We start from the raw sequence: 23,560 nt of genomic DNA, 5'->3' as shown, positions 1-23,560 counted from the left end.
GTCAGGGCAGAGACGTGAAGGCGGCGATTCTGACCACATTTAATGCACGTAACAATCCAAGCACACAAAAGTTGCAGGCAACGGAACAACACAGCTACAGAAGAGGTTGGCATGGCGAGGCCCCCACTGGCCTCCAGCTGCTCCCAGGCGCTTCTGTTCCTGGAGTAGCCCACCTACCCTATTTCAAGGCTGCCCTTTTAAAACTTTCTTCTCCCCCCACCTTTAAAATCATAAACAGCTCCCCCCAGCCTTGCAGCAGCTTAGTGGTTATAACCCCCATTGCGCTTGGCTCTCCCTCCCCCAGCCCAACCCCCGTCCCGCCCAGCCGGTCCCAACTCTGGTGAAAGGCCTTGCAAGTTGCTTCCAAAGGCAGGAAGTGGCTCCACGGCCAGGACGCCCCTCCCCTCCGGGAAGCCAGCCTCTAGACTTGCAAGCAAAGGCAAACAATTTCACATGCATCAGTCTGGAGGGAAGGAGCTGCCCCACAACCAGGGCAGAGGAGCTGGTTCTGTCCCCCCCCCCCCCCGACGTATGGCTTTGTGTGGGCTGGCCCCACAGGTGGCCTAGGTGGGGGCTAGGAGGTGGCAGGTGGCAGTTCCCACTGTAGGAGCCCTGCCAAAATATTGGGTGCCCAACCTCGTCGCTCCTCTTAACCGTGGGTGCAGGTCCTGCATTGCTCCTGGGCATGGCCTGCAGTACAATTCCAGCCCCCGGAGGGGGGTCTTGAGGCTGGCGGGGGTGGGGGAAGGCTGCAGCCTAGGTCAGGGTGATGTAGGCAGAGGCTTTTTCTTTCAGCTGCCGCAGGCACAGATGGCAGCTCCAGCTCCCTGCAAGCGGAAGCAGCCAGGGGTCACAGCCTGGCCTTCTCCACAGAGGGAGCCACCCCCTGCTCTGCCCTTCTCCTGCCTGGCTGGCTGGCTGTCCCTTACCTTCAGGGGGCTCGGCCATCGGTGGGCTCAGGCAGTACATGTGGTAGCCGCGGTCACAGTCATCGCAGAAAAGCAGCTGGTCCTGTGGGGGGGAGGAAGGGACCGCCACTGAGAGGCGCATCGGGGACCTTGCTCCAAGGGGCAGGGGAAGCAGCTCTCCTCCCCCCATGGCTACCACGACTGAACCTGCCGCCGGCCTAGGAAAGAGCCAGAGAACGGGCCACGCTTTCTGCAGGCCATGGCAGGCGGTTCCTGTCAACCCTGCAGTGGGAGCGGAGAAGCTGCTCTTGTCGTCCAGGTGGCCCTTCCAAACCCAGTAGCAGCAGCAGCAGGTCGCTTACGTCATTTTCGGAAGTGCCACAGAGGCTGCAGCTTTTGCACTCGATGCACTGCCAACGGTAGGTCCGCACAGCGGCCGTCATGTTCACTGTGAACTGCAGGCACGACGGGTGCCCTGTGGGGAAAGAACCAACAGCCCCTGAGGTGGCAGCTGCCTTCACGGCTTGGTCCATCCACAACGGCCTCCAAGGGCCAGCAGCCCAGCAGGGAAGCCGAAGGACTTTGGGGAAGGATTGGGGCACAGTAGTGCAGGGACCCCTGGCCTCACAGAGAGGGCACACAAGACCCAAAGCTCCAGCCCCACTACTGTCAACTACAACCAGCCCTGGGGCTTTTTCCACACCTCACCAGGTAAGGACCTTAAGGCACCCTGCAGGAACTCCCCGGCGGTCAGGTGGTGCCTCTGAGCCCCAGGTGAGTCCTGCCACTGGGCAAAAAAGTGTGCCCGCTGGCAGAGCATCCACACAGCCAGTTTGACGGTTATTGATGGGTGGCAGGGAGGGCTCAGAAAATACATCGTACCATGTACTCCATAAAAGTGTTGGGCATACTCACCATGCCAAGCCACAAAAATGCCAGGCCTAGCAGGGCTTTAGCAATCCTCATTTGCTGTGCTGTCTGTAGCCACCAAATTCCCTTCTACCACCCTATTCCCTCCCTCCAAAAAGGGGGAGCAAAGTTTTGGGCTCATGGGTCCCCGGGGCCCCCCAAACACTGTAGCTGCATCAAACCCGCAGGTGCCATTTGGCCAGAGACTAAGGCGGCTCACCTGAGCGTCCACAATCAGCACAGGAGATTAAGTCCTCCGGGCAGCCAGTCTTCTTGGAGCCGCCTAGACAGAAATCACAATAACCATTTGGTATGACTGTCCCATCCGGAGCTTTCTTAGCTGCAAAACAGCAAGGAGAGGTCGAAATCAGGGGTGGTCCCATACGCCCCTCTGTTTTTAAATCCCCCCCACCGCGTCCGCGGTGGGGTTGCCACATCCAGCCGGCCACACGCTCGCTCGCTCGCTCACTCGCTCGCACGCTCGCAAACTGCTGTCCCGAGGCGGGAGGGCGCTCGCTCTGGCCTCCTGCGCCCCTCTGCCTCGCGCGGGGGCGTAGCAAGCTGCTGGCTGTGCACGACAGAACCCCAAAGGGAGAACACAGCTCAGGCGCTCCTCAGGCAGCCTGCATTGTGGGCACACTGCAAAAGGTGGCAAGTCGCAATCGCGCAGCTGCCTGCCTTGCTGAGAAGGTGCTGCCCTGCCCGGCTGCTTCCAGAGCTCTTCTCTCTTCCGCTCTCTACCCTTCCCCGTCGCATTTGGGGGGGATGCCGGAATAGTTGGGAGGAGACCCCAGACGGAGACTTTGCCCGCAGGACAGACCAGGGGAAGGGAGCGCTTCCTCTCACCCTCCCCACAACTCTGGAGAAGCCCCTGAGGGACATGGGAGGGGAGGCCGCACGGGGGTCCCAGACAGACCCCACGTTCCCACGCCGCCAGCCTCTCAGCACTGCTGTGAGGGTTTACCTGTGTGCCTGCGCTGGTTCTCTGGGACCCAGTTCAGTTCTTTGTAAAACTCTAGAGAACGCCAGAAATGGCAAGAAGAAAAAAAGGAAATAAGCATAGAAAATAAAATAAAATAAAATAAAATAAATATATTTGACTTGACTGGGTTTAGTGGAACCAGGCCTGGGAGGGGCGCTTGCGTTCTCCGCTCCTCTGGCTTGTCTGGACGAGCAGATGAGCGAGCAAGGAAACGGATCTCCCGAAAGAGCGGCCGAGCTGCTTTGGTAAGGAATGGGGGGCGCCCTGGGGCGGGGCCACGAGAGGGGCGGGGAGGCAGGTTTTGGGCGAAAAGCAGTCCAGGCGGTCGAGCGAGCGAGTCCGCGACCGGCGCTGGGAGAGAGACAGGCAGGTCTCGGACGAGGCGGGGGGGACACCCTGCTGGCCCCCGGCCCTTTTCTCCAGGGACGGCGGCTCCAAACAGCCCCCTCCCCCACCTCCCGGTTGCTTTGTGCAGACTCTGCTCCGGCGACGGTGCTGGTGTCTCCATGGCAACCACCAAGACCGGGGAGGGGATGTCTTTGTTGGGGAGGGGGCGGCCTCTTTCCCTCCCCCTTCCCTCCCTCCCCCCAAGTCTAGGGAAGGGATCCGGAGAAGCTTCATCTGGCATGCCCACCTGCAGAGGCTTTTGCACATCCCCCTCCTCCCCAAAAGAAACGGGGGTCCCATCTCTGCAGCCTTCTCAGCGGAAGAGCCCTTCCTCTTCCGCCCCATCCGACCTCCCCCTTCCCTGAAACTCTCTCTCTCTCTCTCTTTCTCTCTCTCTCTCTCTCTCTCACACACACACACACACCCTACACAGAAGGCCAGAAGACCTCTGTTCAGAAGCTGGGAAGGCATCTCTTTGCACACTCAGCCCCCAAGCTTTCCTGGGTAGGCAGAGGCTTCCATGTGCATATATGTGCAAGCATGAATGCTCCCCCACACACACCTGCTTGCCTTCCCAGCTCCCGTTCCCCAAACAGTCCCCCCCTCCTTGGATAAGCCGAAGCTGGAAATCTTCCACCTGCCAAGTTCGCCCACCGTGTTTCCATGGCAACTGCATCAGGATGGGAGATGCTAAGAGTGGAGCCTCCCTCAGTGGCAGATGAAGGGGGGAGAGACTTTCTGGGAGGGTGAGGCGATTGCCTGTCTCGAATGTGCCAACTTTGGGAACTCACAGTCCCCCCTGCCCGACCCCCCCCAGGCTGAGACCTCCAGCTGCTGCACTCTCACAAAAGACAGCAATTGCAGCTCCATGGGGGGGGTCCTTCATGGGTGGGCTGGCATCTGGGGCATTTCCTCCACTGGAAGACCTGGCTGGCAAAGGAGACTGGGCCCCCTTCAAGGCGAGGCCCAACTGTGGGAGGGAAGGGCGGCCCAGGGGTTTTCCTTGGCCGGCTGGGAACTCTGGCAGGACTTGGAGCTGAGAGCTTCCCCATTCAAGGTGGGGGGCTGCAGATTGTGGCCCTTTGCCCCAGAGTTGTGCTGCTGGCCCTCTGGGTGCTGCCTGGGAGACCCTACCCCTCTTTGAACCCAACAGAAAGCCGGTTCCCCCGCTAAAGGGGCTACAGGTACAGCACTGGCACAAAGAGAGAGGGGAGGCGACACTCACGTTTGTGGTTGTTCTTGCGGTGGAAGGGCAGGGTGTGCCGCTCCGGACCCTCTTCTCCTTCCTCTTCCGCCAGGTGTGTGTGCGTGTAGTGGTAACTGAGTCCAGGGCGGTTCTTGTAGCGTTTCCCACAGACTGAAAAGCCCAGAAAGTTGCTGAGGAGGCACCCCAAAGGCTGGCCCGGTTAGTACCCCCAAAATTCCCCAGCTTCTCTGCCCTCCTGGAAACTGCAGGCTTCTCCTCTCTCCAAGGTGATTGGGGGGGCTGCCAAGGGTGCCTCCCATCCCCAGAGGGCCCTACAGGGGCATTCTCCTGGCCAGCCTGTGCCCGCTTCCCCTTCCTCCCCTTGCAGCCCCTCCCTCATCAGGGAAACTGGGTGGACATGGGGACTCATAACTGCAATCAGCCTGGTGGGACACGCCCCAAACAATCCCCCCCACCTCAGCCTCGGCCCAGAAACCTCCTGCAATTCTCCCAGGATGCCTCACTCACTGTCGCACACATAGGGCTTGTCCCGGTCCTCCAGCAGGGCTGCCTCCGGCCTCTTCCGCAGCCCTCCGATCCCGTAGGCCTGTGTGGGAGAGAAAGGCAATAAAACACTCCCGGGGCCCTTAAACTGAGGCAACTTTCTAGATCTCATGAACATGGGTGGGTGGTGGGTGGGGAAAAGGAGACACACTTTGCACCCTCATTGCACAAGCATCTCTCATTGTCAGGGGGCCACTCCCCCTCCCCACCTTCACCTGTGCTGTCACCCTCCCTGCTTTTTGTCCCCTTCTTGGAATCACTTCCATGTTTTTGCCTTCTGACACAGCTGAAGGGAGACGATTTGAATCAATTCTGTACCCTAAAGGAAATGATCTACTTTTATTTCCGGCATTTTGCTTTGAGTTTCATAAGGGGAGGGTGACTGGGAGCAGCTTTAGTGATCTCTAGCAGGTCAGAGAGAGAGAGACCCCTCTGGGAACTCCTCACAACCCAGGAAGAGCCCAGAACTACAGGCACCAGGCTGCTCTCCTGGGTCCGTGCCAGAAAAAAGGGTTCTGGATCCCCTCAAAGCAGCCCCTTCCTTGCCCCTCCTCCCCACCATGGCTCTTTGCCCAGGGGGAGGCTGCCATCCAGCAGGTGTCAGGCGAGGAGCCCAGGGGTTGCCCTGGCTGGTCCTGGGCAGAGGCTTCAAGGCAGCTGCCCAGGAGCCCCTCTGGGGGTGCCCCTCCCACCTTACCCAGGCTGGCAGCTAAGGAGGACACCAGGCAGCTGTGGAGGAAGGCCTTGGACCAAGCCAGCCCCTTTCGGTCAGGTGGGCCCTTCCCAAGCAGCCTCTGAGGTGCCCGAAGGAAGCCCACCACCTCTTGTTGGGAAGCCTGCAGCTAGACTCCTCCGTTACTGGAGGTTCTGCCAACTACTCCAGCAAATGGCTCCGACCGGTGCACGAGGGTCTCTCTTTCGACCCTGCCTGAAAACAGTCAGAAACCAAGTGATCTTTCCCCTTTATCATTGGTGAAGATCATATTTTCTAAGATGTAGAAAATATGTTGGTTTTGTGAGCTGGACAAGACAAATCTAGTGGCTCTGAAGCCTGTCGGTGGTGTGGCTCAGCCGGGGCTTTTTATGGCCGGGCATATTTTTCTTGTCAGTGGCTGCCATGAGCCGAAGATGCTGCAAAGTTGTGCCCCCACTGCTCCAGAGCCCCCCCCCCACCTCACACAGACACACAGACCTCGTGCTGCCGAGCGGAGGCAGGGCCCACCTTGCTCTTGGCCTTGTTCTTCCGCCGGGGGACATCATCGTCCAGGTCCTCGGGGTCCAGATCGTGCAGGAATTCCCCAAGAGGAGCCTTCTGTGAGAAAGGGGAGGGGGCATGTCAGAGGCTGCTCCCCCCAGACCCCAGACGAGGCTCAGCTGAAGGGCCTGTGGACACTGGAACCAGGAGGCTGGAGGGGAGGGGGGAAACTACAAGGAGACCTCCCAGATTCTTCCCTCATCCTGAGGGCCTGGTGGGGGGGGAACCCCAGCCCTCCACCTCCCTCACCGGGCAGTCGGAAATCAGCTCGTCCTCCTTCGTCTCTGGCTTCTTGTCTCCCATCTCCGCACAGAGCAGGGCCTCCAGGACAGGGCCTTCTGGGAGAGAGGCCTCCTTCTTCAGGGGGGGCTCACAATCTGGGTGGAGAGTGGAGGATGAATCAGGCAGAAGAAGCCCCTCCTCTGGTCTTCCTTGCATCTTTCAGGCACTGCCTCCTCTCTCCACACCCCCCCCCCCCGCCTGCTGTTTCCTGCCAGGGAGACGCTTCAACCCAGAGCAACACCTGGCTTAGTTCGCACCCAGAACCTGCAGAACAACTCCTCCTCAATTATCCCCCACCAGCCTCCTGCCTCTGGCCCCTTCCTCTTCCAAGGTAAGGGCATCATCCTCACCACACACAGATCTTCCCAAGGGCCGGGGGGGGCACTCTGACCTCCCCCAGCCCCCCCCCCCAGCAAGCTGCAATCCCTTTCGCAAGCCCCAAGGTCAGTCTCAGCCTGTGCAAGGTGGGAGTCTGCAGGCAGCAATTCCACAGGCTCTCAGGCAGAAAAGGGCCTCTCTTAATGTTGTGAGGAAGGGAAGTCTTTTCAACGGTCTCCTCACCACAGATGCTTTAATTTTGTTGGCTGCCCAGAGCTCCTTTTGGCAGACGGGCAGCTCCATAAGTTGGCTTAATAACTAAATCATCTGGGCACCGATGTTCGGCAAGGTTGGCCAGGGCTCCGTGTGCTTTTCCGTAAACCATGGTTCAAAGCCAAGTTCTGATCTGGCCTTTTGAGTGTTCCCATTTAGCTGCTGCCCCAACTGGGTCTGTTTCACTCGGTTGGCAACTGGCATCTTTCGCCACTCTGAAGCTCCCAGAATCCCAGGGGCCATTTTCGGCCAGGCAGCTGCAGAGAAGGCCCCCGGGGCAGCTGAAATGCCCTCCGCCTCCCCTCGCCCCCCAGCTCCTTACCAATCTTGAACTCACAGGGCCGCAGCCGCGGGTCCTCCAGGATGTTCAACCGCCGCCTCTTCCGCCAGCAGCGAGCCGGGTAGGTGTAGATCTGACCGGGTGCCAGGCCTGGAGGGGAGAAGGGTGAGTTGCCCACTATCTTTCCTGAACTTGGCAGGGTATGGGGGGGCAAGTCTCCCTCCCCCGGTATCTGAAGAAGGCTGGCAGAGGAGCCTCAGTTCTGCCAGCTCCCTGAAGTGGAGCAGCTTTGGGTTGCTGTGCCCTCCTGGCATGGTGCTTGGCATGGGGGGGGGGGGCTTAAAAGCAGGCTTCATTTCTCTGCTCTTTTTCCACCATTGAACCCAGCCCGTCCTGATGCCCATGGAGCTCAGGAAGGATAACTGAGCCCTGGGGGGGAAGGATGCCCACCTATCGGCCTCTATCCACATCCCTTTCAGGCTCCTAGTCCTCATGAAGTCAGAGTTTGTGCTTCTCTCTCCTCCTCCCAGCTAAACACTTGGCTCTTGTGGCCCCTACATACAATACCCAGCCTAGTGGGCATGTCCGCACCTGGGCCCCGGTGGGTCTTCTCCATCCAGATGTAGCAGTTGTTCTGAGCGACCCCTGTCTGCGAGTCCAGGAACGGCAGGCGCATGCTGCGCTCAGCGCACAGGCGGGCATTGTAACTACGGCAGTGCTCGATGGCTTCTCGATAGAAATCTTCGCCCAGGCTGCAAGAGAAGGCCCGGCCCTCAGCCAGCACGCCACGGTCGCTCCGGCTGCCCAGCGCGGTTCCGAGACCAGCCCTCGCCGGAAGCTGCCGGGAGCTGAGAAAGCGGATCCAGGGATTCCCCGCGGGGACTGGAGAAGGCAACCGCCGGTTGCAGCGTGGAGAGACCCCGCACCACTAGAGGCAGCAGGGCATGGGACCTCCGCGTCCCCTCCCACCGTTCAGGAGAAACAGAGCTGGTCCCGGAGAGGAAGAGGCGATGGCTTCGGCTGACCCAGAGGGTGAGGAGAGGGAGGAGACCCTTCGCCCTTGGAAGAGTCCCCTCCCTTGGGAAACCAGCCCGAGAGACCCCTGCCCAAAGGGGATCCGAAGACTGTTCGTAGCCCGCCAAAGTCTCCCCTCAAGGCATCGGCTGGGGCACGGCATCAAGCGGCCCTCTGTCTATCTGCTGGCCCGGCCCAGGAGTGGCCGGGGATGCGGAATGCCTTCAGTTCCTCCCACGGGGAGGCTGAGCTCCTCCGGCATCGAACAATGGGGAAAAGAGCAGTAGCGGACCCCACCCCGGCAGCCCGGCCGCCTGCCGCTTCGGCTCGCCGTTGCGTCCTGTTGGGGAAAGCCCCGGCACCTGTTTCCTCGGCACACCTGTACCGCTGCCCCTCATGCAACACGCGTGCCTACAGACGTCCACGCGGGACACCGGGAAGGACGTCGAGACCCAGCCCACGCTGGTGCCGATCCGCCGAACGCGCAGTCACACACACACGCGGGGGCCTCTCTCAGACGCCTCCCCACCCCTTCCAGCCCCAAGTGCCCTCCCCGTGCCCATCTGTACTGCCAGCAACCAGGCAGACCCAGCCTCTCCTGCCCCCCCCCCTCCTCTCGCCGCCAAGAGCAGCTGCCGGAACGGCTGAGCCCCCGCCGCGCGAAGGGAGGGGAGGGAGACTCCAGTCATCTCCCTCCCCCCATTTTGCATCCCTGCCCCTTGTGTTTTCCGGGGAATCGTGCCACCCCTCCCCCCAGATGTGGGGCACTCACTCACCATTTGATAGACTTGTGCACAGCTGTGGCCATTTTGATACGGTAGGAAAATGCCTCACCCAGCCTGTCTGGGCTGGTGGGAGAAGCCACGGATTGCCCCCTTTCTTTTCTCTCTTTCTTTTTCTTTTTCCCAGCCCCCCTTTTTTACCTCTCACATCGGAATATACTGTACAATTTTATTCATTCTCGAGCAGCTTGCAGCAAGGGGGGCCAATCACAGTCCAGCTCCGCTGAGCCCGGTGCACCATGGGGAATGTAGTCTCTGGGTCTTACAGAAGACTTCTCTCCTCCACATACACATACAGACACTTTTTTGGCGTTAATATTTTTCCCCTCCTTCCTTTGCAAGCGCTTTACCCGCTGGGGGTGGGAAGCAGGCATCTGTCACAAGAGGACTACAACTCCCACAAGGCCACGCGCTTGACAGCTGGGAAACCCACCTCCCAGGGAATGAGGGAGGGTTAGGGATATTTTAAAAAAATGGGAGAGGGAGTTAATCTCACTGTAAATTGCACTGCTGCAAGAAGCCGCCCTTGCCAATTGCAGCGCGGCTTCCGTGGAGCGGCTCTGGCGGGCCGCCGGGCGGGCGGGCGCGGGTCTCGCCCCGGCGCGGAGCAGAGACCGCCAAGATCGCAATCCGGGCTTGCTGAATCCAGTGCAAGCGGGCGACGCCGAATCAGCAACGGCAACACCTGGTCCGCGCAAGCTAGAGGAGTTAAACTCAGTCACCGACCCTGGCTCCGGAACGGATAGGGTGCTCTCGAACATGTGCAGAGCGCTTCCAGGCATGAAATATGTGGGGCTAAGGGGCAGCTGGACACGCAGGGCTTTTCCGCTCCAACTCGAGCAGCCGCGCAGTTTCTCCACCGTTCGTTGGGCAGAGCTGCTCGGCAACCTCCACCCCGTTTCCTCCGTCCCCTTTTGGATTGGGGGCCCTCCGCTCAACAGTGTTGGAAGCGGCCTCGAAGGACCCGCATGGGGGGACTTCCACCGTCCATCTTTTGGCCCTTCGTGTCTCCCGACGACCCGCTATAGCAAAGCCCCCCCCCCCGTTGCTAATCCCCGAGGCCAAACCGGCGGGCATAGTAGCGCCCCTCCTCCCTCCGCTTCCGTCTTTTGCGTGGGGACAGAGGAGAGTCGCTGCCCGGGAAGAACTCCTGCTGCCCTCGGGCGAAGGTCTAACCCGCAGCTCCGCTTCCCGGGACCGCAGGAATCCGCCTCCCGACTCCTTCAACGAAGGCCGCCGGCTGAGGGACGGCGATCCCGGCGACCTCCCTCGGCTGGGCAAAAGCGTCCCGGCGGCAGCCTTTGCCCTTCCTTCCTAGTGGCTGCGAGTTCCTCCCTTCGAGAGGTTCGTACAACGGCCCTGCAAGGTTTTGGGGGCCGGAGCCCTTCAGGGTGAGAGGCGGGGGTCTGAGCGGGAAATGAGCCGACGGGCCAGTCGGCCCTGGGCCTCTGTTGGCAAAAGGCGACTGACGCGCCTCGCCTTCCGAGAGCCCAGCGACCCGTTCGGCTGCCCCCACGCAGGCTGCCACGCGCGCTGGCCACCGCGCGTGCAGGGCGTCCTCTCCTTCGGCCCGTTCGTCTCTCCGCTTGGCAATTTCGCTTTCTTCGGCGTTGGCTCTCCTCCAAAGGCGACCGTCGGCCGCGCCGCTCAAAGGAGAAAAGGGATTTCTGCGCTCGGAGCGCACAGCGACGTCCCGGGGCTGTTACCTAGAGGCCTTGCCGCCCGCTGCCACCCTGCCTTGGGTCCGAATTGCGGTATGCCGTTAAACCCCGAATTCAGAGGCTACGACCCCCACCAGCCGTGGGGGAGGGTGGTAACCGCGGGCTGGTCAGGGTGCCTCAGTCGCCTCCGGGACGCGTCGGCAGCCCTTCGGGAAGAACTGAGCCCAGGCTGACGGGTCCCTCGACACGTAGCAAAATGGAGAAGAGGCTGGCCGGAGCCAGAGAAGCCATTGCCTGGCTGGGCATGTACGTAGACTCCCAGCCACGTTTGTGGGCACCTTTGGCAGGAGCAAGGCCAGCCAGTGCCTGCAAACACCACCACTGAACCTTCGTGGTTCATCCCCATAAAATATCTGCTGGGACTGCAGAGGCTGCAGAAGGCCCCAAGACAGGAAGCCCCCCCCCCCCCGCCGCATTTGCCTTACTTGTGCTGAGAGGCTCACAGTGTCTTCCTTCACCACCAACCCCCCCCCTATAAAAGATACAAGCTTTGCAGTGGGATATTATATTACTGGCTCTGTTATTTATTATATAATACAAATAGGTGGGATTCTTTAATACAAAAAGTTTCAAAATAAGATAAAAAATAACATCCCCTGCCATTTTTGGAATCCTCCAGGCAGTCAGGCAAGGCATTGTTCCCCAACTTCTGTCTTCTCTGCTCCCCCGAGGTGGAGGGGCAGGGAGAGAAGCAAGGGCAGTTCTGCTTTTAGAAGGGGTGGGAGGCAGCTGCTTTCAAGAGCCTGCCTAAAGCCGGCTGTCCCACTGGAGGAGGAATAGCTGCTCCCCCAGTCCTCCTTCAGCTGCTCCTTCCAGATCTCGCCTGGACCAAATTGTAGGGAAACACTCACCCTTTTCATCCCTGAATGGTGATCCTGAGCCCCCCCCAAGGAAAAGATTCTTCCCAAGTCTTTACATCTTGGAGGGATTCTTCCCCGCCTCCAACCCACTCACATGCATGGATTACTGAGGCGAAGCAAGGGGAATCACCCTGGCATCACCCTGAAATGTATGAGAATGTCTTGTTTCCCCCCCCCCCCGCCGCCTCCCTCCCCCTGTCATTTAAACACTAGTACCCTGCCAGACCCATAATTGGGAATATGCAAAAACAAGATTAACCTGAAGAGTTTTTCTCCATCCCAGCCAAGTGGGGGGCACCTCTTCTCCAATAACCATCCCCCACCATTGTTTGGAGAAGAAATCTGGTTCCTCCTCCTGCCCCCAGAGGAACAAAAAAGCTTATAGGTCCCCCTTTAATCCAAACTCTTGCTCCTTGGGGGGATGTAGTACCCTAACTCTAACCCTTCTTGTGCCCCCTCCACCAAGTGCACAGCATGTCAGAATCTCAGCCTTAGGAAGGGTTACTCGGCATAGGGAGAGAAAGAAGCCTCTCTCATAGCTTCAGGCCAAACCACAGGCATTGGGGGGGGGAGCTGAGGCGCCAGCAGTTGCACAAAGATGCCCCCCCTTTGGGAAGAGGAGAGGACAGCTGCCCAGAGAGCAGGGAGCCTGTCATGCACGGAGTGGGGCACGCCAAAGAAAGATGGACACTGTTACTGACGAAGACACGGATGCTCTGGTGCTGCTGCTGCCTCACAAGGAGGGGTAGGGGGAAGAGAGCAGGGACCACCAACTCCACCCCCTGCTTTCTGGAGGCTGTGGCAGGAAGGCCTCTTACTCACCCTGATTTCCAACTGCCCCCCCCTTTCTCGGCCTGGGTGGGAGAGGAACTGGCTTTCCAGCCATGATCTGGTCGGGCCAGCAGCTTGGGGGCAGCTCTCCCAAATTCCACGGGCTACTTTTCGAAGTGCTGCTCCTGGCCAGTTCTCCACACCCCAAAATTTAGACCATCTGGCCTAGCAAGATGGGGTGCTAAAGGGCAACCTTAAGAATCAGGATCACAATTCTATTTCAAAGGTTTTCTGCCGGTCACCGGAAAAAGGGTTGGAAGCAGCAGGGGGAGCCTTGGACTCTAGGGCAGCCCACTGGGCTTCAAAGGGGTCAGGGGGCTCAGGGTGGGGCTCAGAAATGCCTGGGGGGGGTTGCTCAGGAGCCCAGACAGTCCCATTGGCTTTGAGCAGAGGGGGGTCCAGGAGGGCCTGAGGGAAGGGACTGGCCTTGACCTCCAAATTTGTAATGGGAGCCTGTGTGGCAGAGCAGAAGGCATTGGTCACCATTTGGGAGGGCGTGATGCCCACTATGGGCACGCTGGGGAGGGCAGGGAAGGGCGTGTATGCAGTGCCCACAGGTACAAGGGTGGGGGGCACGTGGGGAGACGCAAAGATGCCTGCAGGGAGAGGGGCTGCCTCGTAGCTCAGAGGAAGGCCGGGTAGAGGTGGGGGGGCGGCCAGAGGCACCTGCTGGTGCTGTTGGGCCTTGGCAGCCTTGGCAACCTCTTCCAGCCAGCGCTCTGCCTCCGAGGGGGTCCTCTTATGTCCCGGCTGGAACAGGGGGTTGGCTTGGGGGTCGTTCCATGAGGAAGGGGGTCCTGAGAAGAGGGCAAGACAAAGGTCAACCAGCGGCCCTCCCAAACAGGCCTCCAGAGCTCCCCCCACCCCAGAAGAGGGGAAGTGAGCCTCCTGGCCCTACCTGTGCCGCCCCCTTCTGTGGGCAGGAGGGCTGCGGGGGGCTCTCCAGCCGTCTGGGCGAGGGATGTGTCAATCTGAGTGCAGAGAGCTGAGACGCCGTCTGAGTCCCTGCTAGGGGCTACCTCCGCCTCTGGCAGAAGAGAGGGAGGGAGGGAGGGAGTCCAGCTTCCAGAGCAGCTGGCTCTGTGGGGCTTCTGTTTCCCTCCCCCTGTTTTCCTTCTGCCCCCTTCTCCCCTGGACCAGAGAGCCCCTCTGGCCTCCCTCTGACCGGCAGCCCCTGCCCTCCTCCCCCCCCCCGCATTGAGGGCCAGCCCCCGGAGAAGGTGGCCTCTGCCCCTGACAGGAAGCCGAGAGCCCCCCCCCCCCCGCCTCACCTGCGTGGCTCCCGGAGTGTCCTTTGCGCTGCAAGGTGGAGGGCAGCTCGTTGAGGCGGAGGGAGAGCTGCCTCTTGAAGGGGGAGTTCTGGCTCAGGCTGGGGAACCCTCGGAAGGAGCCTTGCCGCACCAGCTGCTCCAGGGGGGCGTGGCGGCGTGGGATGGCGTGTGCCCCCCCAGCCTCCGAGGCCTTCTCCTCTGGCGAGGTGGCCCCCTGGGGAGGGGAGGCGCTGCCGGGCTGGGCAGGGGCTGGGATCGGGGCTGAGGGGGCAGCTGCTGCTTCTGCTGCAAAAGAGGAAACAAAACAGGGGTCTCGCTGGTGCCGCTCCCCCAAGGCCCCTGCTGTCCATTGGAGCGCCCCCACCAGCGCAGCCAAGCCCCTCCTCCTTCCTTGTCCCCTGCAAAGCTTGGCCCAGAGAGAGGTCAGGGTGCAGAGTCTCTCGGAAGGGCTGGGGTCCTCCCCACTGGAAAGTCATCGTGTCCACCCTTGAAAATACGGTTTGATCCCGGCTTGTTTCCAGCACACGGAGCGTGAAGAGGCCACAACTGTAGACTTGAGGACTCACAAGAAAGCAGCTCCCTTCCCCTGACATCCGAAGGGGGCAGTAGAACAGAATCAGGCTGGCTCCCCCCCAGATGTAGTCCCCAACTCTCTCTGGACAGAAACCCATCTTCCTCAGCAAGCTATCTTTCCAAATCTTTCAACGGGGCAGCCACAGCACAAAGGCTTGCAGCCCAGGGTGCCAGCTCACGTGAATGCCCCGGTGCCTCCTACCTTTTTTCTTGTCGTGGGGGGGGCGTGCTCCAGAGGGCCGGGAGGTGGGAGCCGGGGGGCCGGGCAGTCGGAAGGAGCCTTCCCGGGCAAAGCTGGTGCGGCTGGCGTCGAAGGAGGCCGTCACCCCACATTCCTTCTCGCGCTTCTGCTTGCGCTCCAGGCAGGCGGCAAAGGCACAGCCCACGGCGTGGCTCAGCCGCTCCCCCTGGCACGGAGGGACAAAGCAAGTGAACGTGGGGCTCTGCTGTGGGGGGAAGGATATGGCAAATGGGGTGCACCTCCCCCCCCATGAGCCTGGGAAGACTGAAGAGTCAGAGAGGCGTGAAGGCAGAAAGGGTGAGCCCAGCCCTGGACATTCCCCATCGACTGACCAGCCAGCATTCCAAAACAGCCTGGAAAATGCCAGACCTTCTCAGATCCACGAGGGGCTCACTGGGCATCCTGCCCACCCACCGGGCAAGGGGCGCTGAGGCCAGGGCAGGAGGAGAAGCAGAGAAACTCTGCCAGGGGCAGCATCCCTCCCTTGTGGCGGGGTGTGTGCACGTGTGACACACAGCACGCACCGAGTCCTTCAGAGCCAGGAAGCCGTGGCAGATCCAGCGCCGGGTGGTGCCGTCCCGGCAAATGTAGGAAAAGGCCTTGTCGAAATTGCGATCGGGAGCACAGAAGGAAACCTTCTCGATAGTTTGGTCCACAATCAGGTCCTGGGGGGGGGACGGGGGACAGCCACAGCTCCACCAGACTGAAAATAGGACATTTGCCCTATTTGCAATCTGCACATGCTCTGGGTACCTTCATGGTTGTTGCTTGCACCTGGACTGAGAAGGACCCCCCCCACTCCCACCCTGCCATGAACAACGGTGTGGCTCTGGCTCAAGGGGGGAGGAAGCCTTGCCTCCTGCCATTCCCTCCCCCCGCTTAATCAGAGCCCAGCTGTGGCCAAGGTCAGCAATTTCTGGGCAGTGAAGGGGAGACCCCTTGGGACTGGCACACTGCCCCTCCCCACCACCAGATGCCTACCTTGGTCTTGTCATCCACCACGCGCAGCCCATCGGCTGAGACCCACAGCACAGACTTCACAGATTTGCGGCTGCTCTGTAGAGGCCATGGAGAAGGACCACATCAGCAGGGGCCCACCTCCCAAGTGGGGCTTAGCCCTCTTGCCCCCAGGCTCGCTCCTTCTCCATACTCCTCTGGGCAGAAACAGGCCCACTGAGGGCGGGGGGGGGAGCAGGAGAGAAACTATGGGTCATTTTGCTCTCCTTGGCACGGGGCTGGGGGCCACTGGATTGGGGGCCCGTGTCAAGGAATCCTCACTTTACATGGGTGAATCCCGCCAAGTCTTGTGCCTGCAAACCTGCCCCCCCTGTCCAGGTATGGGTGGGTCTTGTGAGGGCAGGAACGGAGAAGCGAAGAGAGGAGACAGGAGACTGCTGGATTAAGAGCAATCAAAGTGCCCGTTGCAACCAGTGCCTCGGATTAATTAGCTAAATTATTCAAAAGACTAAAAGGCCTTCTTAGTCAGGCCACTCTATTTTTGTTGGCACATTATTTATAAACACTGCAGTTTGCAGTGGAAACAGCTCCTTCCTTCCCTCCCCCCCCCCGCTCTTTGCCTTCTGGGAAATTCAGCAGCTGAGATGCGTAGCCCTTCCCCACCCAGCGGTAGCTTGCACACCCCCTCCGCAAAACAATGGTTTTATATAAAAGCCTACGTACTTAAGCCATATCTTAAATCCATCAAATTATCTTTCACTAATCAATGCCTTGGCTTCCTCTGCTGGAATTAACACAAATGACAAACAGCGGCTTCACAGATTAAAGCATAAAGTCTGCCTGCTTGTTTTGAGACTTGTGATTTGAAGATAATCCTTAAAACTCATCAATAATTATTTTAAAATGTTTTAGAAGGAGCAACTTTGTTTTGTAGTATGCTGAAATGGCTATGTTTGCATGACACACACAACCATTGCACTTACACAACATGCTGAAATTGCCAAAGGTCAGCCTTAGTAAGCAGGTCGTGTGAACTCAGAGCCCTGGGTGAGCTACTGGCTTCATGAATGGCGCAAAGATGAATCCAGGCAATACTTTGTGCAAAGTTGCTGATGAGTCACCCAAAGACCGAAGAGGTGGTTTTGGGCACGCCCCCCCCGCCAGACTCAGACTGAAGGAGGGGAACTCCTGTTGGGGGCTGACGGGGTCCAGCATCAACTATGATTCTGTGTGGCCAATAAGAACCTGCGGCCATCTGGCAGCCCCCCCTAGCAGAGGCCTAATTAAGAGAAAGTCAAAGAAACGAGGAAGCTGCAAAGTGGGCTTAAGGCCCTTGGACACCCACTGCTCGGGCCCCGAGACAGGTGCCCAGCCTCTGGTCTGGCCAGAGCCCTCCCTGGGCATCAGCCCCCTCCTGGTCAGCTGGACCCTCACCGCTTTCAGCTTCTTCACCGCCTCTTCACACACCTGCATCCCTCGGGACTCCTCCACTTCCACGTAGCCCAGGTACTGTGGGGAGGGAGGGAGGGAGGAGCTGTCAGCAGAGGGGATCTTGGTGCCACGGAAGTGAAAGGGCAGCAGAGGCCACATTATGTGGCTGTCCTGGATGCCCAGAAGCTGATTAGCCCCGCTGGTGGGCGACGCACAAATTGAGGGGACCCAGCGCAGCCCCAATCACCAGAATCCCCCCTTGGTTGCAAGACAAATAAATAAAGGGGCTGCCCCCCTCGCAGCCCACCCAGAAGGGTCAGAGGCGCAGCCCCTTTGGCCAGGGCCTTAGTGGGGCTGTGGAGGGGTGCTGGGGCCAGCCTGAAAAGGAGGGACCAAAGCCAGGGCTGAAGAGCCACTCACCCGCACTGGGAAGCTGCAGCGCCCCTTACGCACCGCCTCTTCATCGGCCTGCCACTGGTGGGGGCGGCTCGCCTCGGGCATGTAGGACGGTTTCTTGCGCCGGAGACTCTGCCGCAGTCTGTTCATTGCTCACCTGTGCCGGGCCAGAGGTGGGAGACGGTAGGTGAGCCAGTTGCCTTTTGGGGAAGGAGAGGCGCACAGTCCTGACAGGCGGGCCCAGGCTTCAGCGAGCCTCTCCTTCCGGGAGCCAGCAGTGTGTCGGCCTCTGGCCAGCATCCCCCTGGTCTGCCCGGGAAGCCCCAGGCCAACCTGTCCTCATCAGGAATGGGCGTGGCATTTTTCTTGGCTGGGGGGGTGTCGGAGAGGCTCCGAAGTTCTGCTGAGCTGGTGGCTAAAGTCCTTGGGGCAGACCCCCCCTCCGGGCCTCCCAAGTGATGTCCTTAAGTCCTAACACGAGGGGCTCTTTCCAGGAAAAGGGGGCCCTGGGGCAGTTCCCCACGGATGAGCCCGACAGGGACCGGCAGAGCTGCTCCCTCAGCCCAGCCTCGGCTCTGCTTCTCCGGCTTCCTGAGGCATGGCCCAGCAGGCGCTTCTCTGCAAGGTGGAAGCAGAGTTCGCCTGCTGAGTGGGGGAGACCCTCCCCTTTTTCTCTCAGGCTCCAGGTGGCCTCAGAGGGCTGCAGCCTCCTGGAAACTCAGGCCCAAAGGAAGCTTCTGGCATTGCAGGATCTCCCCTCTGTCTGACACCTCCCAGCCCCCATGCAGGGGGCTCGTAAACCAGCAGCCCGTTTGTCCATGTTTTCTTCTGCTTTAGCCCTACATCAATCTCTGGGTCCCACCAGAAGGTCTTGCCTGGGCTTCGACCACCACACCTCAGCCTCATCAAATAAGGGGGGGGGGGCAGAGGGTCTTCCCCCATTCCATTTTAGAGTAGGTGCGGGGGGGGCTCTCAGCCGTGGTCTGATACTGCAAAAGGTGCAGTATCCTGCCCCCCTTCAGAAGGGGGGCCCTTAGCTTGCATGCTGTTTCACTGGAACCCCAACATTGGGGGGCAGGTAGGACCCCAGCTCTGTGTTTCTGCTCCCCAGCAGTGTTGCCATCTTGAACAACCGCAGTGAATTTAATTTAATTTAATTTAATAATATTTATATACCGCCCTTCTCCCTGAGGACTCAGGGCGGTTCACAGGGCAGAATAAAATACTAAATACAAACGTTAAAACAAGATTAAATAATTGCCCATATTAAAACAGTTGGAATCAAGTTCTAATACACCAAATTAAAATTAAAACACAAGAATAAAAACCCCACCAATCCCCATCAGGCTAGGCCGGCTTGAGCAAACAGAAACGTCTTGAGATCGCGACGAAAGGAGCGAAGATCGGGCGCCATCCGGAGCTCTACCGGTAGCTGATTCCACAGCTCCGGAGCGCCCACAGAGAAGGATCTCCCCCTGGGGACCACCAATCGACATTCTCTGATCGGTGGCACCCTGAGGAGGCCCTCTCTGTGGGAACGCACAGGGCGCAGGGAGCTTGATGCCGGCAGCAGATGTTCCCCAAGGTACTCCGGCCCCATGCCATGAAGGGCTTTAAACACTGTTACCAGTACCTTGAATCTCACCCGGAAGACAACTGGCAACCAATGCAGCTCACGGAGCAGCGGTGTAACGTGGGAGTATCGGGAGACTCCCAACACAACTCTCGCGGCTGCATTCTGTACCAGTTGGAGCTTCCGGGTGGTCCTCAAGGGCAGCCCCATGTAGAGAGCGTTGCAGTAGTCTAGACGAGAGGACACGAGCGCATGAGTGACCGTGCACAAATCATCCCGGCTAAGATAGGGCCGCAACTGGCGCACCAGGCGAACCTGTGAAGGGCGCAAGGCTCCCCATGCAGCTTCCTTCAGCCCCGGACTCCATTTGAAACCAATGTGGGCAAAGGTAATCAAGGGCTGAGGTGGCGGCCTCAGTTCACCTTTGCAAACTCTTCCTGTCTTCAGGAAATCCAGCGGCCCTCCCTGCAGGCGCCCCTCAGCTCACAGATGGTCCAGGCCATTAAATGGACTCTGCCCCACAGTGCAAACAGAGCCGGGTTTCTTTTGTGCAAAGTGTGCGCCCCACACAATGGCCACAAAGCGAAGCCCCTGGAACGCTGGGGAGACACACAAAGGGGCCCAGACGCAGACATGGTTAGGGGACATGTTTCTGTGGGGAGGGGGACGAGGTCTTGTTTAGAGATGGCCTTCTAGCAAAGTCAAACCTTTCCACCCAACAGCTGCCCCAGAGCTGGTGGGAACAAAAGGGCCACACGGAGGCCCCCCCACGTCAGGCGAGCAGCTGCCCCTGAATATCTTGGGGGAGTCCTCAACAGCTGTGTGTGTCCTGGCCTCCTCCCCCTTCCCCATTCAGCACACCAGCTGCCCCAGGGCTGGGCAAACATTTGGCCAAGAGGGGCTTGTTTCCTCAGCTGCCACCAGAATGACCCCCTCCGCCGCCACCGCCGGCCTGGCACACCCAAGCGGCTGAAGGGTTTGTGGGCCCTGATGGGGGGGCGGTGGGACTCATTCCCAAGCAAAGGAGGAGGGCAGGAGAGGGGGCAGCTCTCCCTCCCCAGAGTGGAAAAGAGAGAGAGAGGGAGAGAGCTTCTCCTGGGGATCAGGACGAGGGCAGAAGGCTCTGGGGAGACTGGCGCAGCACCTCTGAATCCAAAGCTGAATACATTTCCACAGTCTGTTTCCTGAATCAATCTGTTTTGGAGGTTTGGTCAACTTTTGAACCCCACTAATTAAAGGGAGGGTACTTGCCCAAGACAGGAACCCCCCAAAAGTAACAAAGTGAGCTTGGCCTTGTGTGCAAGTGCAGTTGTCAGCCTGTGAGCCGACATGCTTGCACCAGGCAGCCTCACCAGGAGACAGGCCCCCCCTTTCCATCACCCCCCCTTGAGTTCAGAGGCATGGCATGCCATGGCAGCGCCCAACTCAGGGCAGAGGAAGCGGCACAGGTCAGGACCAGCCAAACTTTTGTTCCTCCTGACCATGGACAAACACAGCGGCACACCCAGCTGTCTGTGTGAAACTGCATGTCATTCTTGTGTGTTATAAGAAGAGAACATTAAAAACAGGTGGGCACAACACACAAGCACACCCCGCTGCCCCCTTATCTCTTACCCAGTCACAGCATTGCTTGATGCTTTCCCCAAGAGGAACTGAGGGAGGATGCGATCTTCTCCCAGGCCATCTTGGGTTGGATGCCCAGTTTGTCTGGGGCTCGCCCTGGACACCCCCATCACTTTGGCAGCCGGAGAGGACAAGATCAACAGGGCTCACCCCCTCTTCCCACCACCATAGGGCTAGGGAGCTTCCAGGGAAACACATTGGGACTCTCCCCCCCCTCCAGCCCGCCCTGCCCGGCCCTAGTCCACCCTCCTGGGCTCCCAGCTGGTCAGTTGCAGCCGGGAAAGGGAAGGGCTGCCTGGCCAGGAAGGCTCTTGGGCCACCTGAGCTCCCTGTGGGAAACTCCGGGAGGACCTGGCAGACCAGCCGGAGCCCTTTGGTCCAAGAGGTGCCAGGAGAGGAACGGGAAGGGCCTTGGTGGACCAATCCCTGTGGGGCCAAACTAAGCCCGGCAAGAGAGCCCACCTGCCGGGTCTCCAGTCTCAGGAATGAAAAAGCGCCAAAGGGGACCCCAAAGATGCCGTCAGTCCCTCTGGATGTGCAAGACCTGATTCCCCAGCCCCACTCGGCAGAAGCCCCCTGCCTGAATTAGCCCAGGGAGGACCCTGAGCCTGAGGATATGCAATGAGCAGGTGTCTTCTGAGCCATATGCAGAGTGCAGATAGCATTCCTTCCCCAAGGATGACCCCCCTCCCCACTACTTGGATTGGGTCCCAACTCAACCAGAGTTCTAGCAGCTCTCTCCAGCCTCTGCCCACTAGAGATGCTGGGAGCAGCACCTTTTGGGGGGGCAGAGAAACCACTCCTCTTCCTTTTCAGTGTGCTCCCCCAAAGAGATGCCCCTGTGGGAGGGAGGTGCCCGATATTGGAACCACCAGAGCTTTGCTGGGGAAAGGAATCTTGAGAAATCTCCCTGCTGGGGCCGGTACAAGAACGCTCTGGAGGGAGGGGCTCCTTGGGCTGGGCTGGGGCCCTCCAAAGCCTAGGAGCCTCTTCCTGAACTCTGGATCTACTCACTCTCCTGTGCAACACCTTCCCAAGAAATTATGGGTGCAGGGGAGCTACGCTACCTGGTTTCCCCCATGGCTATTTTCCAAAATGGGGCTCTCCAATATTCAGCTGAAAAGAGCCCCGTTCATCCTGCCCCCACCCCTTGATTTTGGTCAGTCCCTGACACAGCCTCATTTCTGACCACGAGTGAGCCCACCAGGGAGCCCCCCCCCAGCCTGCTTTGGACAGGTCACCGAGCTTTCTGTGGCCCCACCCAGGAAAAGAGTCTCCTGGAGGGAAGGAAGCTGATCGGGCGGACTTTGTAAGCAGCTTAAAATAGCCGAGGCAGCCAGGGGATGGGGTGGCCGATGGGGCATTCAGGGGCTGGGTCCTGTGGGAGGCAGCAGCTCCCCAGGAGAGGATAGGGAGGGAGAGATGGGAACTTGTCTCAACCCAGAACACCCTGGAGCTGAGCAGTGCCCCCCCCAATGCAAACTCTGGGAGATAAAGGGGGCAGGGGGAGCTAAACCTGCAGCCCACCCAGCCTCTCTCTGTCAGGGCTGCTCTCCAGAGGGGTTGTGGGGAAGCACATCAGAGAATGTATGAAGGGTGTAGATCAGCAGACTTCATGAACCCCAGTTTCTGAGTAGGTCCAACTGGCTGGATCAGACAGGAAACCCCCCCCCCCAAGAATTCGGGAGAGAAACCATCTCCCCTACACATCAAGAACAGAGAAAATTAAGATCTCCCCACTTCAAGAGACCTTGCTTGGTAGCATCGCATTTCAGATGTTGCCCTCTGTGACCCGCACCCCAATGTCTTGTCAACTCCCACATACACACACAGCGCCATTGCTGGAAATTCCCAGTAATGCAACAAATGCAGCATCCTGCGCTGCACCCCTAAAGCCTTGCTAGCCTCGCGGGGAACACACGAGCCCACTCTCAGAGACGGAGAGGGGGAAGGCAGAGAGAAAAGTTTCCCGAAACCCCGTTTGGCAAGTTGCAGCCGGCGCTGAGGCTGCTCCATCCCACCTCCTCCGGGGACCGGTGGAGAAGGACGGTGGGCGCCAGAGCCAGAGCGGCGGGCGGGGCAGCCGGGCAAAGGCCGGAGGATGCTGGAGCTTCCCGGCCAGCTTGAGGTGTGGCGGGGCGGATCGGACCGCCTGCCTCCGCCTCGGCAGGGCGGGAACCCAGCCCTTCCCGGCGCGGCTGCCGAGGAGCGGCTGGGCGGAGGCGCGAGCCCCTTTGGGCAACCCGGAAAGGGTTGCTCTCCGTGGAAGGCGGGGGAGGGCTGCTTCGGAGGGCGGCGACGCTCGTGCTCTTGCGCCGGGGGACCCTCTCCGGGCGCCGCGAGGAGGCTTCGGCCGGGGCGTCCCCGAGAAGCGCGCCTCGACCGAGAGGATGCGGCCGGGGAAGCGGCGCCCGGGTGATCGTGAAGGCAGAGAGAGACCCTCCCCCGGCGGTCCCCGCAAGCGGGCAGCTGCCGCTGCTGCCGCCGGCCGGCCGGCACGCCGACGTCCTCACCTGGATGCGGTAGCGGCGATCTTCCTCCCGGTTCGGCATCCAAGGGGAGCGAGCGAGGAAGGGCCCGATCCCGCCCCTGCTTCTCCGTCCGCCCGCGGACCCCGCTTAGTCTCTGCCGCCGCCGCCGCCGCCGCACGCACGCGCCACCCCCTCCCTCCCTCCCTCCCTCCCGAGGAGAGACTCCAGCCCGCCTGGCCACGCCCCGGGCCCGCAGGACGCGAGGCAGGTCCGCCCCCTCCGCGAGAGCGCGCCCCCTCCCCGCCCGCCTCGCAGAAGGCAGCCCTCGCCCGGCCCCCGTTGCCGAGGCCCCCGATTGGCGCCCGGGCACTGGAGGGCGCCTTCCGCGCTGCCCCGCCCGGAGCGCCGGCGAAAAGGACGCGCCTGAAAGAAACAGGCGCCCTCCAGAAGGCAGCGGCACTTTGTACATGCT

At 60.1% G+C, this 23,560-nt stretch overlaps 2 protein-coding genes across 7 annotated transcripts; both read right to left on the bottom strand.

The window, feature by feature from the left end:
• Nucleotides 1–332: 332 nt before the first annotated feature.
• On the bottom strand, nt 333–9,373 carry DPF1 (double PHD fingers 1). Of its 6 annotated transcripts, none has more exons than XM_083369113.1 (12): nt 9,135–9,373; nt 7,936–8,096; nt 7,387–7,494; nt 6,441–6,568; nt 6,159–6,248; nt 4,901–4,979; nt 4,412–4,543; nt 2,782–2,832; nt 2,038–2,100; nt 1,271–1,383; nt 930–1,011; nt 333–827 (listed from the first exon to the last, which is right to left on the bottom strand). In XM_083369113.1, exons 1-12 carry the CDS (start codon nt 9,164–9,166, stop codon nt 757–759), a joined length of 1,110 nt encoding a protein of 369 aa, XP_083225239.1. In that variant the 5' UTR covers nt 9,167–9,373; the 3' UTR covers nt 333–756. The 6 variants fall into 6 exon arrangements, with proteins under 6 accessions (XP_083225239.1, XP_083225240.1, XP_083225235.1 ...); XM_083369114.1 differs by having other exon boundaries at nt 7,402–7,494; XM_083369109.1 differs by having other exon boundaries at nt 333–1,011.
• A 2,570-nt stretch (nt 9,374–11,943) lies between these two features.
• On the bottom strand, nt 11,944–23,273 carry NUMBL (NUMB like endocytic adaptor protein). Its single transcript, XM_083369028.1, has 9 exons — nt 23,131–23,273; nt 17,446–17,578; nt 17,029–17,103; nt 15,619–15,693; nt 15,162–15,302; nt 14,599–14,803; nt 13,824–14,108; nt 13,451–13,579; nt 11,944–13,349 (listed from the first exon to the last, which is right to left on the bottom strand). Exons 2-9 carry the CDS (start codon nt 17,569–17,571, stop codon nt 12,760–12,762), a joined length of 1,626 nt encoding a protein of 541 aa, XP_083225154.1. The 5' UTR covers nt 17,572–17,578; nt 23,131–23,273; the 3' UTR covers nt 11,944–12,759.
• Nucleotides 23,274–23,560: the final 287 nt, after the last annotated feature.

Source organism: Vipera ursinii (assembly GCF_947247035.1).
Source record: "Vipera ursinii genome assembly, chromosome: 9".
Lineage (NCBI taxonomy): Eukaryota > Metazoa > Chordata > Lepidosauria > Squamata > Viperidae > Vipera > Vipera ursinii.
Note: the sequence above shows the minus strand (reverse complement) of the source record. Positions and strands in the feature narration are given on the sequence as shown.